The sequence below is a fragment of the Paralichthys olivaceus genome, chromosome 4 (assembly GCF_024713975.1).
Source record: "Paralichthys olivaceus isolate ysfri-2021 chromosome 4, ASM2471397v2, whole genome shotgun sequence".
Taxonomy (NCBI): domain Eukaryota; kingdom Metazoa; phylum Chordata; class Actinopteri; order Pleuronectiformes; family Paralichthyidae; genus Paralichthys; species Paralichthys olivaceus.
In genome coordinates, this window is record NC_091096.1 from 15,969,956 (window position 1) to 15,990,173 (window position 20,218).

Consider the following 20,218-nt stretch of genomic DNA (forward strand, 5'->3'; position numbering starts at 1 on the left):
TTAGTAGAAAGTATTCATTAAAATGGCCGCAGGCACTCCTACATGTGTTTCTGTCGTTTCCAGTGGAGTTGAGTGTTTCTAAACTCATTATATTACTGCTTGTAACGGATGATGGACAAAAGCAACATCCAGGATCAAATGACGGCTCTTTATCAGACGAGATGATGCACATCAGGGAGGGAACTTGTTAGACAACAGGTGTCAGTGTGTCACATGGGATATACAGACACATCATAATGACAGCAGAGCACAGATTAAATCTAAGTTTTTATTAGACAAAAAAGAAATATGAATGTATGTCTAGATGAGCACAATATGACCGAAATCCCTCACTCATTCACTCTTTCCCTCTTTCACTACTCTATAGGGAGTTCCATGTAGAGGACTATTAGGGAGCAAAATGAGAAAAACACTACTCAAGTCATTTTCCCTTTCCTGGTAAACACATCATTGTTGTTGCACAGTTGTAATGCTCCATGTCAATGTTGGTCCATTTTATACTGTCATATTTTCCCACGCGAACGCTAGCTCAGATTTCAACTTGCAGGGGCAAAGATCGCTCAGGACAATGAATATCACTTTTATCCTCTTTACTGTGGAAGTTTCTACAGCCTGACGGACGCTGTTACTCTAGAGCAGACAAACTTTTTAAAACCACTCCAGAGCTAAAGAGCGATCGCAACAACAAGGACATGCACGACAAACAGAACTGAAAACTAAATCCTGTGGCTCAGGTAGGAAGGTAACATTTCTCTAACACTGAAACATCAACATACCTAACAAACAGGACAAAATAACACATGGCATATGAACAATATTTGCGCCAATATTAAAATATTTATTTCTTTTATAATTTTGTTTTCACATCAGACAGTTCTCTCTGTCCTCTCATCTGTTTGGTTTTGATTCACTGCAATGCATGATGGTATTTTTAAATCGCTTGGTTTGTGACCATTGGTTGTGCGCTACTTTTCACAATGCATTGTGGGATACAATAAGTTTAGCATATAGGGTATAGAAATTCTTACTCAACATTCGGACAGCACTAAAGAAAGGCAACCTCACTATGTAGTCTGTAGTGAGTGATTTCGGACCAAGCCATAGACCAAAAGCAACATCTTAACACATTTTTGGAAAATCCAAAGTAAATGTAATATTTGTATTTTTAAGTGAGGTTTTTAATGTTTTTTGGGGTTTGAATATATTCACGAGCTTAACCACAACCCTGTTGAATTTCAAAGAGCTATGACGCTCCAGCACCGGTCAGGAGATCAATAAAAGCGTCACATTTTGACAGAAAGAGCGAGCCCACTACGTGCACCTGTTATTCCCATTGTGAACCTGCTTTATTTGAATTCTCTAAAATCAACACCGACTGTACCGAGGGTGCTGTATATGCTCTGAAATGCACCTGCGCTGTCCTCGTTATCGTGGTGTGTTAATGAGCCCGAAGGTCCGTGCGTGCTGTCACCAAACCTCTCAGGGGTCGTTCAAGCACATGCACTAAAACACGTATCACCCACCCACACACACACGTGCGCTGCCCTTTTCACCGTATACTTTTACTTACACATTTTAAGTGGGGCCGTACACTCCCATCCCACATTCCTCCCCCTGGGGGAGCCGGGTGCAGTGTGAGTGATTCAGTTAGCGTTACTACGTACATTAGAGCTGTCCATCCATCCGGTCTGCTTTTCCAAACACATCCATCCCAGTCCTAGTTAAAACACTGGGGGATCTCCTCCACTCCACCTCCACCACCACCCCTCCCAAAGTCTTTTATGATGTCCATAAAATGGAAGAGTGCAGCTTTACTTGAACTAATAATATCTGAGCTTACAGGGCCGTGATTGATGATCTTTAAAGCCGGCCCGATCGGTCTCATCTTTCTTCAGATTTTTATCACTGACTTGTTTGCAGTCATGTGCAATCACAAGCACCGAGAGAGGTAACAAGTGCTTGATGTATGATGCTTGAGCCACTTTTGTCAGCTACGCATTTCCCTCCTCTCCCTCCACTTTTGTTTTTTTTTCTCTTCCGTTTTCTATTTTAACCCCAGGATTCTATTTGTTGCCTTGCTTAAATTGTCGGTCGGTTGGTTTACTGTGTTCTCTCTCTCCCTCTCTCTGCTTCTTTCTCTCTTTCTTTCTTCAGATGGTGGGAATGTCTTCTCCTGGGGGATGGGGCAAGAGGTGAGCCAAACATTTTTCCACTTTTGGCCCTGCCAGAGAAGCAGAATAAGAACAACACTGGACGTCAGGCTTTTTTTCACATTACACAAACAGTCACACACACAGACACGGCAACTTCTTCCATTTTTTAAACATTTTGAGATCTTTTCCCCTCCAGAGTAGAGATTAAAAGGTTTTGGGGGACTTGTGTCTGAGCCCTCCCCTCAAGCACTTAATATCCTTCATGGTGTGCCAAGAACGCACATCTTTTTAAATTCTATAAATCACCTTTATGGGGTCTGCTGTTTGTCCATTTCAACTCCTCTGCTTCACATGGACAGAGCAGGAAATCCTCTTTGTGGAATCTACTGTAGTTTATGCCCCTTTGAATGTGCATATAGCCACAAGGATGTGTGTGTGTGTGTGTGTGTGTGTGTGTGTTTGCTGGCCCTGTCCTGTCTTCTCCTCCTCCTCTGTTCGATAAAGAATCCCACCTGTCACTGAGGATTGTTCTGGCCTTTCATTTAAGACGTTCTTTAAAGTGCCGCATCATTACACAGCCCCCAGACAGAGCCCGGAGAGTGTAAAACTTAGGCCCACCTCAATCCCCCTGTTCCTCTCTCTGTCTCTGATTCTTTTTCCTCCCGGCTCTGGTGTTTATCTGGGAGGTCGTTTGAAACCTCGGCCAACATGTGATCACTTTTACAACGTCACGGCGAGGGGGGGGGGATGAAACAAACACGCAGGTGAAGGATAGCAGAGCGGGGGGGGAGAGCAATGAAAATGGTAGACATCAGCTGTTATGAGCTTTGACGTGGCCTTGGCTTCCACACTGCACTCTTATTGTGTTTCTAGTCTAACTAGACTCATTGGATTTTCATAAGCGTCCTTACGTCTATATAACTCAAAGTTAGTCTCTGCAAGGACACAGTCAATTTCCTCTCTCCCCTCATCACGTTCTTTCTTTCTCCTCCTTCTCCCATCTCTATCTCCACCCTCATTCCCTCGCTCTTCCCCGTTCCTCTCCACTCCTACCCTTCTTTTTGCATTTTTTTATTACTCTTCCTCCATCTTTCGTGTCTTTCTGCCCTCTCTCTCTCTCGCTCTCTCGCTCCTCTGTCGTGGAGCCGCTCTGATGATTGATTGTTTCTCTGTGCAGTCTGACAGGATGTAGCACACTCTCAGCCCCAGGGGCCCCTCGCAGACTGCACCACCTGATTAAGACTCCCCCTGTAATCAGCCACATAGTGCCACACCGAAACTACTCCCATCAACACGTAAAAAATAAGAAAGGTTCCACCTCCTGAAAGATAACACTGTTTGTCGCTGGAGAAGACATGAGACGAGGGGCCATCTTGAACTTTTTTTTTTTGCTAAGCGGATACCTTCCTCTCTCTAGGGCTTAAAAGCTCTTATGTATCAGTAGCAGTAGAAAAGCAAAAGGTCTTAAACCTAATAAAGTTCTCCGCTGCCTTACTAAGGTAAACCCAGGCAGCTCTAACCCTATTACGGCTGGTAATAGTATTACAGATAGAAATCTCATTGTTTTCCTCCTATTGAGACTAAAAGACGGACGGCCTGTGTTGTATCACATGATTGAGGTGAGAAGGAATTTGAATGATGTCAGAGAGTGCATTCCACAGCCAGAATCAATATGTTAACAGCATATAACAAGGGAAACAAGTAAGTTTTCAAAGCAGGCAGGAGAAGTCAAAGTGCATCAGTGTTGTGGAGAAAGCGATCGCTTTAAATGTGAACAATTCATGTCTAAATATCTACGACTATTACTTCACATTATGGATTATTGAATTAACCAGTACGCCAGTGTAGCTGATGCCATAAACTCAATAAAGACGAATACATCTGCGTCTAGAGTTGAGTCTGGATTGCTAATGTCAGCTGTGTGATAGCAGGGTCAACCGTCGGCTGAGGTTCTGACAGCGAGCTCAAACTGGCCAGGGACCTAAATTGACATAGCATCCAATTGACTTTAAATACAAGCTCTAAACAGCCTGTGTAATGAGGTGGACAGCAGACGACGTTAGCACAGAGATGAACTACAGATTACAGTACATCTGCATTGGCAATGAATGACCAGGCTCCAAAACAAAATTCCTTCAGAAAACATTCTTTGATTCTCAGTGAAACGTTGAGGGCTGAAATAGGAAAAGTGTGAATGCAGAAAATGACGAGAGAAACAATAGGTTACATGGAGCGTAACACTTTTTTTTCCAGACTGGTGAAATGTAGTTAAGAAGCATTGTCACCTGGGTAGCAGCAGCTTGTAGCATGTGTTTATACATATACAATATATAGTGTGGCTATTTGGCCTTTCGATTGCAGCCCCGTCTGTAATGTAATGATGCAGGGGACTCATCAGGCATGGTAAATTATAAAGGAGCCGGTCTGATGGTTGTGGAAACCCCGGGCCTGGTTCCAACACAGTTCAGGCCCCATCGAACCCTGGACCTGTTCCAAATTGATGCTAATATGGTCTGGGCTGCAGCAGTGGAGTAAAATGAGCGTTATTGATACCGCTGATCTACAGGTCCTCCTCTGTGTGAAAGAAGAAAACATGAAAAACAAAAGGAAGACAGAAACCTTCCTGTGTTTGTGTATTAGTGTGCGTGCTCTCATGTATGTGTACATGTTGGGAGCATCTTTGCCCGTGGGTGTGTGTGGTGTTTTGCCATGCACACATTTATATCTGTCTGTGTTTTCCCCTTTTCCTTCCTGCTGATGCCATCAGTACACACGTCGTGACTGATGACAGTCGTTGCCACAGTCTGATGCTCCGCTGCTTAATGTCCTTTTTGTTTATTAATTAACTGCAGGACATATATGCTGAGAGACACCTATTGATTCCACTGCTGCATTAATTGATTTTGTGCTTCACTAATCATATTGTTGCTGCAAGATCATTACTGGGCCTCTGTGTTGTCTTTTGTGGTGCAGGATTGTTGCTGCTGCACTGTGCTGTTCTTAGTTTTGTGGGTATAGTGTGGAGTGCTGTTGTCATTTTAAATCGATGTTCCTCCATTTTTTATTATGTGATAGTTTTTTGAGGATGAGGGGGTGAAAGAGGGGATGACAAATAAATCCTGACAATCATATCTTAACTCATCCCCAGGTCTTTACTAAAAAATACCAATTCTAATTGTAAACACCAGCCGAATACTTATTAGATTGAGTTCAGAATACTTCTTAGTATTAGTTTAAACGTGTTATTGTTGGGTTTGAAAGTAAATCATGCATGTGCCACCGATGGAAAAAATGATTAACCAAATAATGTAAACAGCTGGAAATAGAAAATAATTCAGAATTAATACAGAATGAGCTGTTACCCCTCATCGTCCTATCTCTCTCTCTGTCTCCATCCTGTTTCCTCCAAATACTGTTTTTATGTGTCAGAGACTTGTTTGTACTTATTAATTCAGAAATACATCTCAGCATGTCCTGCTGAGGTTGAAGCAGGTTTTTAATTTCCGCACTGGCCTACAATTTTCCTCTATCTAATATGCTGCCACTTTTGCAAAATCACAAGTCTGAAACAAAATCTGTGAGCAAACTAGAAATAGAGTGCACACCACTATCAAGGCCCAACAGTCCTCTGAAATCAAGCAAGCCAAACCCAGAGATAGATATCAGTCCTCTGAATATGCCTGATAGTTTTCATCCAGATCCATGCACCCTGGGAAATCAGTGAAAATGCAACACACACACACTACTAGCAATGTTTACTCAAAAACTTTGACCCCTTAAAACAAATCAATATCTGCTTCAACCACTTTCACATGTTACGGCACACGAGTTGAGAGCAGATCTGCTAAAGAGTGACTTTTCCTTTTCAAATGGTTTTGCTTGAAGTTTTCAGAGGTTTGAGGTGAAGAAACTATCCAGTGTTTCGGACTTCTGTCCAGATCTGCTCCAATATTCAACATTATCTATATTATATTAAAGTAATACTTCCCCGGCCCTTCCAACAAGTGAAACATAACCTCCCTGTCATTGGTACAAACAGAAATGTCAAGCTTGATTTTAAATTAATTTTCTGTGTTCGGACACACACAAAAAATGAGCTTTAACTACATTGTAGAAAGTAGGCAACAGAGGCCTGACGGCTAAGAAAACATGAGAGCGGCCCCTGATATAAAACACGACTATTCTACCACTGGAACAAACAGATTCTAGTGTTTGTGTGTATCTGAGTGCCAGAGGTTCCCCAGTGAGTCTGAACGGGGTTACAGTGTAGCCAAAGCATCTGTCTGCTGCTCACCTCCCAGATCAGCCGGTTCAGCTTGACTGGGCCCAGTTATCTTGGTTTCATACTGACAACTGTCTGGGAAAGGTCTGTCTGGGGTTCAAGTACATTAAAGTCATCCTCTCCCCTCCCACTGAGCCCCAACACAGATGGCTCCAGATGCAGCTGGCACAGCATGGAGCAGCACCTGACAGCGCTCATTCACTCACTCACACACACACACACACACACACACACAAAAATATACAAGTATAAACACACGCAGACGTGTAAACTCAGGTATGGACACATCTGCTCACTTACTGTACCTAAACACAAGTAAACTTACACTTGCACAGTCTGATGGAAGCGCACACACTCGCACCTATAAAAGCATATACACACAAACACATACACACAAACACACTCTCTCTCAGCAGGAACATATGCTGCAGCGCGTCTACAAATCCTCACTGTAGCGCACATTCAAATAAGCAATTAAAGACCCAGATTACTGCACGGCACAGACACACAGACACACACACACACACACACACACACATACACACACACACACACACACACAAACACAGTTAAAATGTAAACCCACACATATTGTGCTCACTTTCAAACATATGCTAGGGCATGCTGACGTGCACATGAGCACAGTGCAGAAATCCCTTTGTCTCTGCAGGAGCGAGCAGGAAGGAGAGAAGCAGGACAGCTGAGAGAAGTCAAATTGAACACCCTCACCATTTACAACACACAGAGAGAGAGAGAGAGAGAGAGAGAGAGATGTAAATTGAGGACAATGCATTCTATTGTACTGCACGAGATGCTGTGGTTATTAAGCCTTTGTGTGTGAATAGAGGTTTTACACAGACACGCTCGCCGATGAGGGATTGCATTGCCAGTCAGTTGCACATGATGGTAAATGAAACATGAAACACACTAGACTTTTTTGTCTGGTGAAAGAAATATGCAGAGAGCCTTTTCTAACAGTATTTCCTCCTGGGTGACAGCCATTTGAGCCAAGATGAATTGCCAGTTCTCTGTGTCATATTTAACTACACGCAGCAGATATCATAACAGGGCTTTGCAAAGATGCACTTAAATTATGACACTCTTTGACAAATCTAACAACCATGTTTACACTCAGGAACGGCAGGGCAGCGTGAATTAAGATGAGGTGAAAGATAGATCTGAGCAGCTCGCGATATAGAGCCACCACGCTTAACAGGAAGATTAATCTTTCCCCCAAAATTGAAACGCCACTCTGGCATGTGTCTTTATTTAACTCTTCTGTCTACGAGCAATGAAATCATTGGGATTAAACTTTTATTTAATCCTGTGACTGACACTGTATCATTATTTCGCTCGCAGGGACAGCTTGGACTCGGCGAGGACAGGATTCACATCTCTGCTCCTCATCTTCTCAACTATTCTCAGCTCGCTGGAGTCACACAGATACGAGCAGGGGACATCTACAGTGCAGCTGTCACAGGTGAGCCAGACCTGCTCTGGAAGCCCATAGTGAGGTTTCTTCTTTCCCTCAGCCTCCTTTTTTTCTGTCACTGCAGATATCTCTCATTGTGATGTATGTTTTTTCTAAAATCTTTAAAAGTTGTATTCACTCTGCGTAATATACAAAAAAAATACTTAATAAGTTGAAACCTTATTTTCCCAGCAGTATCCCTCACTGTGGCTTTGAGCCATGCTCATTTTTCATCTACATCATTTCATTGAGTTTTAATTAACACAACAAGGATTCAGTGTCCTCAAATGACATCACTCGGAGCACAAATTCAACCTCATTACCTCTCGATATCTCTTAAACCATCCCAGCTAAATTGTGCAACACTGCAGCCCGATGCGGTGTTATGTATTAGATGGAGAACATAATGAACTGATTTGTTGTTAAACCAGATATCCCCTAAACTACTGCTGTGAAGACATGTCTGTCCCTGTAGCTACTTTGTTATTTATAAGACCGGGAGATAAGGAAACACCTTCTCTTTACATCAGCTTTTCCACTCGCCCAGCTGTCTTTCCGGTAACTCCCAAAAAAAAGTAAAACTCTGATTTCTCTTTTTGTCAACTAACTTTAATAAGAAGGTATTTGCAGATCGGCCCTTTTTTCTTAAACCTTTCTCTGTCTTTTACATTTTTCAGCAATCCGATTCATCGCCCCTCTGCTCCATAGAGAGCAATTGAACTGCCACGAAACTAGTTCTAATACATTTGCACTGTTACAACGTGTCAAGCTACTGCTTCTCCTTCAATTGCTGCTTTTCCTTCTGTCAGACAGATGGAATTAAAGTGGTTACACAACAAATGTAACATCAGCCACTAAAAGAGAGAAAAAAAGCATTGTACTTGTTTCAAGACCGGGGCACATTTACAGCACCCGGCTCTACAGCAATATTCCGTTAAAAGAATTGCCTATTGTTGAAGAGAGACGTCTGCTGGCACTGCGTGCGTAGTTTCGCTCGAAATGCCACTGGTTCATTAAATGAACTGCAGTGAACATATTAAGTTTGGTCCCATTTGAATTCTTGGCGCGGGGAAGACTATTTGGAGAGTGGAGCCCCGCTTGCCTTTGGTACATTATGTCTTTAGGTGATCTATAAAATGTTATTATTTAAAACAAGCTCTTTATGGATTGCTTATGAGGCATGCTTAGCACATGATTGATCTGACCTTTCACAGATGGTCGTTCTTTGGGAAAACATCAGCCTTAACCTTTTTTAGCTGGATTACACTGCCAGCGTCTCTGCACCAGCGCGTGTGTGTGTCTGTATGTATACATTATGTATGTGTGCGTTAGCAGCTTAAGCACAAGTGTGTGTGGGTTAAAACGCCTCGAAACACCCGCCTCACATGCTTTTATAAGGTTTGCTTCTCTGAAATGAAACTAATACATTACTGATTGATTGATCAATCATGTCTGAAAGGGTATCCGCATCTGTGTGCGTGCATGCATGTGTGTGCATGTGTGTGCACGTATGCGCGCGGCAAGGCTATGTACAGCTTGATGCAGGATAGAGATTGATGGAGGCCTGCCGTGAGGAGGATACTCAGTTATCTCCTTGTAATTAAAATCCACCTCATAAAGATTATTGACTCCCCCACCATACAAACCAGCATGCTCCCTTGCTTGGCAGGGTTTGCAAAGCGCTTCTTAAAAAATGAAAAATAGCATATTAAGCAGCACATATTTCCCATTTATGCAGAACATTTAGATGTGGTTAAGTTATCGTAATGTGCAATAAAACCTGGATGTGAAATTTGTAATCCACTTTGGAAAATTGCTTACTATATTGCTTTAACATCCCCTGAAAGAGCTTTTGAGATGTGTGTGCCAGGTTTATTGTATGCCATAATTTAAAAGTCCTCAATGCAGGCAGTAAATATAAATTTATTAGTGGCAGGTTTAAATAGGCAGACTGAGGTAGTATGAGTGAGTGGATGCTTGAGTGTTTGCTCTGTGTGTGTGTCTGTGTGTGTGTGTCTCTTTGATAAGTGCCAACTGAGAATGTCTTCCCTCTGCTCAGCACGCCATGAAGAAAAGTGAGTGTGTGCACACGGTATACGTAGGGTTACTGTTTCAGCGCAGTACTGTACATTCGCATACACACTTTCCTCTTCTAAACTAAACCAAACTTACAGGACGTATTTTAAAGTCACATTTAATGGTTTTTCTTTTTGAATCTGAGTTTTAAGGTTCTGTGATAACCTGGGGTCTGGTTCCCTCCTGGCTCCAGGGCCTCCGAATGAAGAGAACCACTTCTGTCACTTACCTGTGTTATTACAACATGACCACAAAATATAAACAGTCCAACGTAAATATGATCATGGAGCTCGTAATACATTGTACACGGTCGGAAACACATAAATCCTCACAGACAAGAAGGGCACTTGAAGAAAGCCTATCCAACCATCTTTAAAAAAGTGGATTTGCCCAATTATGCAGATCCACTCCAGATTTAATGGATTCTATACCTTTCCACCGAATTTTGTGGAATTTGATTGAGCAGTTTTTGCATAATCTTGCTAACTCAGAAACAGACAAAAACAACCACCAATGAAAACAACCTCCTTGGGGGATGTAATAATGTGTCAAGATGACTCTGCATGTTTCTGAGCATTTCCCTCTTTTGTCCACATCTGCAGCAGGTGGAGAGTTGCTTCTCTGGGGACAGATCCCCTGTGTGTCCCTGGTCACTGACCATCCAGGCCTCAGAAGACTTTGGACCCCCCAGTCTGTTTCATTGGCAGGCAGAAAGGTGTGTGTGTGTGTTTGTTTGTGCGTGTATGCGTGTCTGTGTGTGTGAGAGAGGAAGACTGCACAAATTATGTTTTCCGGCTCCTCAAGAGGGAAGTAGATGAAAGCCTCAGGATTTTCCAAGTATATGAGATTTGGCTGGATATGCATAAATTCTTAAAGGGTAAGTCCACACTGAATCACACAGGACTGAGCACTGCCTTCAATGGGTTTAAAGAATATATCACTCCTGGCCACGTGACAATCAATGATGTCACAGCTGGTGTTTAGCCTTTCACAGCTGGTGTTGCAGATTTACCACCTAAACTTTGTATGTTGTTTATTCTGTACAGTTGACTTTGATTCAATGTAATACTAAAAGTCCATTTGCAGGAATGATTCCGTATGATTCTTATGCAGGTGTGTGATGTCGCCTGTGGGACCTGGCACATGATGACCCTCACCACACGTGAGTACGGCATCGTCCGTCCCAACACAGTCATACACATCCCACTGGTTACTTGATGGTAACAACAGTGGGATCAACAAAGGTAAACCAGTTAAATTCTTCCTCGTCTGCCTTCCTCCTCCACATGGGTTTCTCTTTCCTTTCTCTAAATTATGTCTCGCTCCTCCTCAAAGCCCCTCCTCACTCACTTTTCACTCATCAAACCATAATTCACTTCAGAGGGAGGCATCATTAATGCACAGTAGGACCCAGCAGCTTGATGTGTGCTAATTATATTGTGTGTTTTACACGCTGGATGACTTTTGCTTAGTCAGTGATGAGCTTAGTCTCTGGTAATTGTTTTTTGGATATGATGAGTTTATAAAAGCCTGTGTGTGTGTGTGTGCGCGCGCGCGTCTGAGTGTGTTATGTACAGTATGTGTGTGTGTGAGTGAGACCTTTTACTACGTGAACATGCAGGTCTTCAAATATATATGTGCCTATGCATGTGCTGTCGTGCATTACGTCTGTGCACATACATGTACACAATATACTGTTTTAACAAGTGGCCCTAAACTTAAACTGATCCCACATCACACGCTTGTGTGAACTTAATAATGATTAGCAAACAGTCAAAATCTCCATTTCACTCTGATACTTTAAAACTGCATGCAACTTTAAACCTCCATCAATCCCACACAAAACTTAGACATGCACCGTCAAACCAGCGGTGCGCTGCATGACTCGCTTGCATTCCGTGCAACACATGTGATCCTTTTAGCACTGTACATCACTCAGCGCCGGAGCTGGAAACGCTGCTCAGCCTTTTGGCTAATCACGGTGATTGGAGGTGTCCTTTGGCTCACCTGGGGGCTTCCAATCCTATTAGGCCAACCGTCCTGAGCCTCGCACACCCAACAGCCGCCTGTGTTTGATCACTGGTGCTTAGAGCCCACACTTGTCCTCTTATGTTGGTGTTGAGGCATGGTGGAGAGGAGCAGCAGGGTGGGGTTTGGTGGGGGGGTTAAAGTGTGATCTCCTTAACTCTCTAGGGGGGCAGAGGGGAGTTCGGTGCCCCACCTCCCTCAGCAGACACTCCGCTGCTCCTCCAACTGGAGCTGGTCTTTAAACTTCAGACGTCAGTTGAGAGGCTGCAAGTTGTTTCCAAGCAAAAGGGGAAAAGGGATGGAGGGAATGGGAGAGTGAAAGATTAAAAGTGAGAGAATGAAGAGGAGGTTGAACGTTTCTGTTCTGTTTTCACCTTTTAAAGAATCTTTGGAGCATGGAAGCTCTGTCATGTGTTTAGAAGTAAATACACCTGATCCCATGAGGCCTGTCACCTCCCGCTACCCTCTCCCTATCTCTGCCACGTTCTACCTCCCCTCCATTACTCCCTCACCCAACCTTCCCCTGACTGCTCTTCTCCCTCGCAGCACACCCATTACTGTGGCTCTCCTGTGGCTCTCCTTCCTCCCCCACTCCTCCCCCGTTTGCCCCCCCTCCTCCTCCTTCATCCCTGGGCCAGGAGCGCCCAGGAAGAGCCATGTGTTTCCAAAGTGGACTGGATGGGAAATCGAAGCAGGGCTTCTGTGTTTATCAAGCTACAGCTCCGTCACCTTGCTCCAACTCCCGTCTGGAGGCCCCGGCAAATTGGTGACAGCAGCAACAACCCTGCAGCACACATGCCCCTTTTTTTTTCCATGCACACACACACACACACACACACACACACACACACACACACACACACACACACACACACACACACACACACACACACACACACACAGCACCTTGGCCTGTTTAGTTTTATTACTGGTGTCAGGTGAGGAGGTGGAGGTAGGAGTGCTGTCTATGTTCACCTCACACACACGTACACACACACTCGCACACAGTCATTTCCACCCCTGCCGACACCTTGGCTAACAAGACCTGTGAACCGCCGTGACAGAACTCGGAGACTTGTCAGAGTCCCAGTCATTTAATGCCAAGACCCAGCCCCGGCTCTAACCCAACAGGGTTTCTGTATGCACACCGAGCCACAATAGACTGCACAGTGATATACTGAACATGAGTTTACTGAATACTGCTGCTCCTCCAGGTTAATATTCTTGCCTATTTTTATTATAGTGGATCTGGTTGTGTTGATCTGCACCATCACACATGTAATCTATAAATCTTGTCGTCCATCTTTGGAACAGTGTCATGTGTCTGTAAACCTGCTGTATTGCAGACATCTTTATCCAAAGTATCTAATGGTCAGTCATTACCGGTAGTTGTGCACGGACCGCTGCCCCCTTTGTTGCATGTACACAGGATGCTAGTTGTTCAATACCTTTTTTTCCGGTGCCCCCCTCTCTCAATTTGCTGTGATCATGTAAGCGGAGGAGAAAGGAGAGTTGATCTGGGTTAGAACCCTGCGCGGCCTTGCTTCCTTAGAAATGAATTGCACAAACAACGGCCGGCCATTGTGCCTAAGAGCTTACAATGATGCCATTTAAGAGAGTATCGATCCAGCCAGTGCAGGGTCAATCACTGAATCAATGGTGTGTGGGTTGGTCAGCTGGAAGGCCAGTTGAATGCATGAATGAATGGATGGCTGGATAATGGATGAATGGACGGTTGGATAATGGATGGATGGATGTATGGATTGATTCATGGATTGAAAGACGTGTTGGGACAGTAGAGTCAGGGCTGAATAAACATGAACTTGTGTGTGAGTCTGTAGATTTCAATTGTCAGTGTCCTTCCTGTTCTGGCTTGTACACGTCTCAAAGATCTACGGTGGCCGAGATGTCTCACAGAAGCCTATTAACAGAACACTCAAAAGCAAAAGCCAAAACACCAATGAAAAAGTGAAAACTTACTACAAAACCACACATCGGAAACACAATAGCAATAGAAGTTAGCAACAACTAACAATGAGTTGACAAGAGTCACATTTTAAGCAGCAACTGGTTTGTTCAGGTTTTAAATGACTGTTCACCTGACCCATACATCCACAACTTCACTGCAAAATCTGCTCAATTCATTGTCAACATCCATTGTCGCTCTTGTGTTTTCCGTTAATGCACTTGTGTGAGACGTCACAACAGCTACACTGAAATTCACAGTAATACTCAGAAAAACAAATCTTCACACAACTTCATTTCAATTCAACAATCCTACTTTTTATTACCTGCCTGTGACTTTTTCTAAGGAAGCCATGCAGCACCAAGCACATGCAGCATGTATGGTAGCTAGCAACCTACTACCTGTTATTTTTCCTTAGATATACACAGGCTTAGGTTGACATCCCTCAAGGAGTTACACTGTGTATATATATATAAAGTTTTACTCTGGAAGTACAGACATAAATTAAAAAAGAGTCATTGTCATTAGCATGTTCTTGGTGGATTCCTGTGATGTGTTTACACCGGGGTTGATTGACCTAGTTACCCAGCCCCTGGCAGCACAACACGCAGAGAAAGGCAACACAATGTAACACAAGGGAGAGGTATAGATTCTGTTATTATTCTTACATGTGAGGGAACACGCACAAAACTCACACACTCACAGAGCAGCGATCATCTGGGGCTCACAGAGGTCGTGCCTCGTGACGAAGAGGGAAAAAAAGGGAGGATGCTCATTTAAAATTCTGTAAGAGATGTCAATTGTGCCCTCTGCATATTTCTATGGAAAATTTGTAAATAGATCCTTTGTAAATAGCTTCTCTCTTGCCAATCACCCTGTCTGCTCTCTGCACAGCAGCATTAAAAATTGATCCTTAGCCGCACCAGGGTGAAATGCTAACATCGCTGCCAAATGACTGATTAAAAAGAAAAACCTTTAATCTTTGCTTAAAAGTGTCTACTGCCTTGGCATGCCTCTCCCCTGTGCTCCTCTATCTTCCAAGGCTGCGAAAGAGAAGGAGGGGGTCGCCGTGGGGGAAACGGGGTCACGCTTCATGTAGAGTCAGCACTGTACAGCGATATAGCTCGAGAGGTGAGGGATTTCACTCAGAGCAGATCTAGGAATCGACATGTATTGCTCGCCTCTGAATTTAACCTTAAGCCAAAGGTTAAAGACATATTTGAGTATTCCACAAGAGCGGGGTGAAATGTGCGAGCACTCCGACTAATAGCTCGCAAGAAAAAATAGCGCCTTCGTCCAAGTCCAAGTTCTCAGCTGGGTGGCATTGACAATGCAGCAGAAGATATTTTGACCTGCCTCCAGTTTAAACCTAAATGTTATAAAATAGAGAACGATGTGTATCTGGTTTGATAAAAAAAAAAAAAAAAGACATTAAAGTGTTGATTGGATATGCTGAGAGGTGCATTTGTGTTTTCAGGGAGCGGGGAGAGGAACAGAGGATGCGATCACCCACAACGTGAAGCTCTCTTCAGAGACGTTGACAGGAATCCCACACCGACGGAGCACGCAGAGAAAGAAAACACAGCGCAAGTAAGATAAACACACCTCCTCTCTCTTGCTCTATGGCCCTTTTATTGACTCGCTCACATACTGTACAGCTCGATCTGTAACTCACTCGCTAACTCAACAGCAGTGGATTGCTCCCGATTGATATCTTCCTCTTCTGCACTTCCTGTCTGCCTTGTTGATATTCCCCTTCCGCCACGCATCCACTGCTTGCTTCTCAAACCCACTTCCATTCATTTTTCTGTTTCTTTATGCATGCAGTAATGAGGGACACAACATAACAAGTTGCACTTGAGTAAACAGCACAGCGCTCAAAACACAAAGTAGTGAATATATTCACTCACCTCTCAGAATATCAGTGACGACTAGTAAATTGTCACCCAGAACCACACGAACACACACACACACACACACACGCACGGACACACACACACACACACACACACACAACACACACTCTCACACACACTCACACACCTAAGCTCCCGCCCCTCCCCATCTCTGTCATTCAGGTGTTTACTGTCATTCATACTCAGGGTTTTGTATAATCCTCTCACCACACCTGAGTGCTCCCCACTCAGTGTCACTGGATTTACCTCCCTGCCTCTTTCCCCCCTCTTTCTCCCTCTTTCTGCCTCTCTCTCTCACAGCCATTCTTTTACACACATTTTCATTCCTTATGTAAATAACCACAGACCAAAAAAAGACAGTTACAGACATTTTAAGATTTACACACACCGCTCGCCGCGTGCTGTATGTTTTCAGTCATCCCCTCTCATCAGCCGCTTTGTTTGGAGAAGTGTCTTTGCCTGTAGCCATAAATTAGGGGTTGTGATTTAACTCATTGAGACAAAAGAGAAAGACAACGAAACATGAATAAAACAAATGATGTGGAGAAGGTGAGGGTGGGGGAGACAGAGAGAGAGAGGGAGAGAGTGCGTAAGGAGAGGAGGGTGAACTGAAGGCAGAAATGGGCCAGTATATATTTCTGCTCTACTTTCACTTGGGGAAGGCTTCATTAAGAAGTCTGTTTCCAGAGCAGGGTGGAATTTGTGTGTGTATGAGTGTGTGTCAGTGCACAGGAGTGTGTGTATATCTTCATCGGTTCATGTGTAAGACTGTGTTGATGCACGTGCACGTCCATGCATACATGCATGCATGCCCGTAAAAATTATTTGTGTGTGTTCAGAGAGAGAGTGAGAGAGATTTCTTAAATAATTTACACCGAGAACTCTCTAATTGGTATCAAGTTTTTAAATGGGGTCAAATGTTGCGGTGCAGTTTCATGCAGCTTTCCTCTCGCCTTAAGTCGGTTTCATTACATCTGGCGCTGCGCTGCCGCCGCTTCATTGGACTTGAACCTCTAAATGCTGTCTGTGCGTATTGACTGGGGCCTCTGCTCTCAGACGGGAGAAACATGCTACACCAGGCTGAGGAGGGATTTCAGTTTTATTGCTGTGGTAGAGCTGTGTTAGTCCATCCACTCATGTCTGTTACATAGAGAACATTCTATGAGAGATCTGGTAAGTCGTAAACATCAAACAGAGGTACACACACACACACACAAACACACACAAACACACACAAACACACCCACAGAGCCTAAGGCAGTGCACGGAGCTGGTATTAGATCTAAGCCCCCTAATAAAGCCAATTAGAATTATACTGTGCATTGGTGAAGGCAACTTTTACCAGGGCAATTCCCTCATCTCCACACACAAGTATACACACACATTCATGCAATATGACTGCTGTGCATACACATAAACCAGACAGACCATATTTAAGTCCCAGTTTTAGGAGTGGATTAACTTTTTATACTTTCCTTTTTACAGACACATGTTGAGTCTAGCATGTTTGGTTTGATCAATGTAAAGTAATCACATTACTTACTCAACGGTAAAAGTTATTAATTACGTTACTTGCCATATTACTTGTGATCTTCTGTTTTTGTATGTGGAGATAGAAAATGAAACTCTTCCCTTTACTCTCAACTAGACTCTACAAAAATCCCTTTAAACAGGAAACACACAGAAACCTCAGAGCGAGTCTGAACTGTCAGATCCTTCTCAAAGGACAGACAGAAGTGCAATAGATGTTACAAAACTTTTACTAAAAACCTCTGGTTACCAAAAGTGATTTTTAAAGCTAACACGCTCTGAGCCTATATTTCCACTGAATACGATGAGAGAAAGGTGTGACCTGTGACCTCCATGAAACTGCTGGTATGACGGCAACAAAGGTGGCGCTTACATTTCTAAAGTAATAGATCAAATTTTAAATTACTTTTAAGTGAAATTTCTGCTTTTCAGATACATGTGACACAATAGGAATAACCTGAACGGATATTGTGTTTCTTTCTGACAGGACTTTAAGCACAGGATTCAGGTTCTGCAGAGACCACAAGATCCCGAGGAAGAGGAGAAAGATGAAGAACGCGGAAAAAAACCAAACCATGATGAAGGCAATGGAGCGTTACCTGATTCAGCATTCGCTGGAGCCAGGTCTGCAACAGGGATAGACAGGAGAGGAAATGGCCGCTCATCAATCAAATCCGACCAGGGGACAGAGAGGGAGGGTTGCAGAACAGAGGGGCCGCTGGAGCTGAGGAAAGAACCACGCAGAAGCAGAACAAGCAGAGAAACAGTCTTCACCACTTTGCATCTTTTACCGAAGACAGCAGGAGAACAATGCAGGCCAATAGCCAGCTCCTTGCCGAGGCTGCTGACCAAACAACAAGCTCAAAGCAGAGTTTTAGCCGAGGCTCAAAAAGTGAGTGTTACTGGGATTATCTATCAACTAATTCCACAAATCTCTTTGTGTCTGTTGGTCTATGTGGAACTGTTCATCTTATCGACTTCACACTTGACATGTGCATCAAGGAAATGCAGTGTCAAATGTGGTTTGATTTGGACATGTGATAAGTTCAATGTTAATAGAATTTGAATAAAAATGAAAACAACGCCTTGTAGCCAGTGGGTAGATGCATGGGAGGGTACATATGTCTCGAATGACAAACAAACCGGTTTGCACGTATCAAATTTGATTTCTTTTACTTTACCTCTTTTGTCTCAGTGAGTATAATCCAAACATTATTTTTACGTTTATCAGGATGAGCTGGCAACATCTCAGGGCTGCTGGCCCTCAACCCTTTATTTGTTCTACTTTATGAGATTGTGTGAGATAGCGACAGTAAGTGGATTTGAACTGAGGCTGTGTTGAATTGCTTTGGCTGAGTTTAAAGAAGAAAGTGTACATTATATTATAGCATCAAGTCATTTACCCAGCATCTCAGAAGTTGGTACTGAGTATAAAATAGGCTATTTTCACTGTATTCTTTTTGTTTTCACATGTGTTTGTCTTTCCAGGAGAGATCTACACATTTGACTGAACTGCTCCAAAAATCTGGAAGTGATAGCAGCATTTTGCAGAGTCCCAAGCTGAGACTAAAACCCAGACCTCCTGGGAGATGTTCAGGTCCTGGGGCTCAGAGAGTGGCCTCCTGTCACCACTCAACAACAAGACTACACACTGGCCTGGAGTCTCCGATTTACAATTCTTCTCCCTGTCTGACCCCTGGACAACAGATTCAGACGTCCCCCTCCTTCCACCAGAGACCACAAGCCGAAGCCTCTCTTTCTCCTACTCGTTCTTCTTCTGAAGCGACCAGGTACTGTCCAACACACAGGAGAGCGGTTTCCTCCCCTGGCGCTCCTTGGAAGAAACTATAAAAAACCAACAGACCCAGTTCTGTCCACCAGTGGAGCCGAGAATATTTATTTCATGCTTTAATGTTTTAAACATGTGTATTTACCCTTTTATGTCAGGTTATGTGAGCTACTTGAAATCAAAATATGTTTATTGTATAACCCCCTGGATAATACACAGCCCCGGCTATGAGAGAGAGAATGTGCACTCTATTATCTACTTGATAATGCTTTTCTAGAGGCCACATACAAAGCTAAATACTTTTGGCTCCAAGATGACGGGGAAACAGCTTCATTTGCTCCGCATGATTTCTCCAAAACTGACTTCAGATCAGTATTAAAGGGCTCCACTTTACCCCAAACTGTGATTTGGCAAATGTGCTCTTCTTTCAAACCATCTCAGTCAATGACTCTCATGAACCTTGACCTCATCTCAAAGCATTAGGCTTTGGTCTTTGCAGTGAAAGCTGCGTGCAGGAGTTTCAGAGTCCTTGAACATTTTAACAGAACTTGAGAGGGTTGAGTTGTTTTTTTCCACCATGAATACTACCAAGCCACATTGATTTTAATACTTACAGTATGTTGTTTATTAAAGACATAACGCCCTCTCAGATCTTGGCTTCTTGTAAGACATTTCACGCTGGAGTGTTTTCATGGCTGCCCATCTCTGCAGTATGAGTCACACGTGCTTACTACTATGGCTCTTTAGAGTGTCTTTAGAGAGATAACACAATATGATGAGGTTTCTCTACGTAAACAGGATCACTCCTGTTGTCTTTGCTATGTTTTGTTTTCAAGTTTCTTAGATAAAAGTCCTTCATTAGACGTATTCTCTATTTTAAACTGGTTCTTTGACACAGTGTCAAGCACAACCATATGGTAATTCCTCTTGTCAGAGTTTTACTTAAAAGCTCAGTAATGGTACCTTTATGCACGAAAAGAGATCTGCCTGTTTAAAGGCTATTAGTG

At 43.4% G+C, this 20,218-nt stretch overlaps 1 protein-coding gene across 1 annotated transcript in view; it reads left to right on the forward strand.

Moving 5' to 3' along the window:
• LOC109633610 (uncharacterized) overlaps positions 1 to 19,857 on the forward strand; it is a 293,951-nt gene extending 274,094 nt beyond the window's left edge. Inside the window, exons 8-14 of the mRNA XM_069523910.1 lie at positions 2,155 to 2,192; positions 7,795 to 7,915; positions 10,585 to 10,697; positions 11,096 to 11,144; positions 15,454 to 15,566; positions 17,910 to 18,314; positions 18,911 to 19,857. Of these exons, the coding sequence (XP_069380011.1) occupies positions 2,155 to 2,192; positions 7,795 to 7,915; positions 10,585 to 10,697; positions 11,096 to 11,144; positions 15,454 to 15,566; positions 17,910 to 18,314; positions 18,911 to 19,273 (1,202 nt within the window). The 3' untranslated portion in view covers positions 19,274 to 19,857. The remainder of the gene's footprint in view (positions 1 to 2,154; positions 2,193 to 7,794; positions 7,916 to 10,584; positions 10,698 to 11,095; positions 11,145 to 15,453; positions 15,567 to 17,909; positions 18,315 to 18,910) is intronic.
• The last annotated feature ends 361 nt before the right edge of the window (positions 19,858 to 20,218 follow it).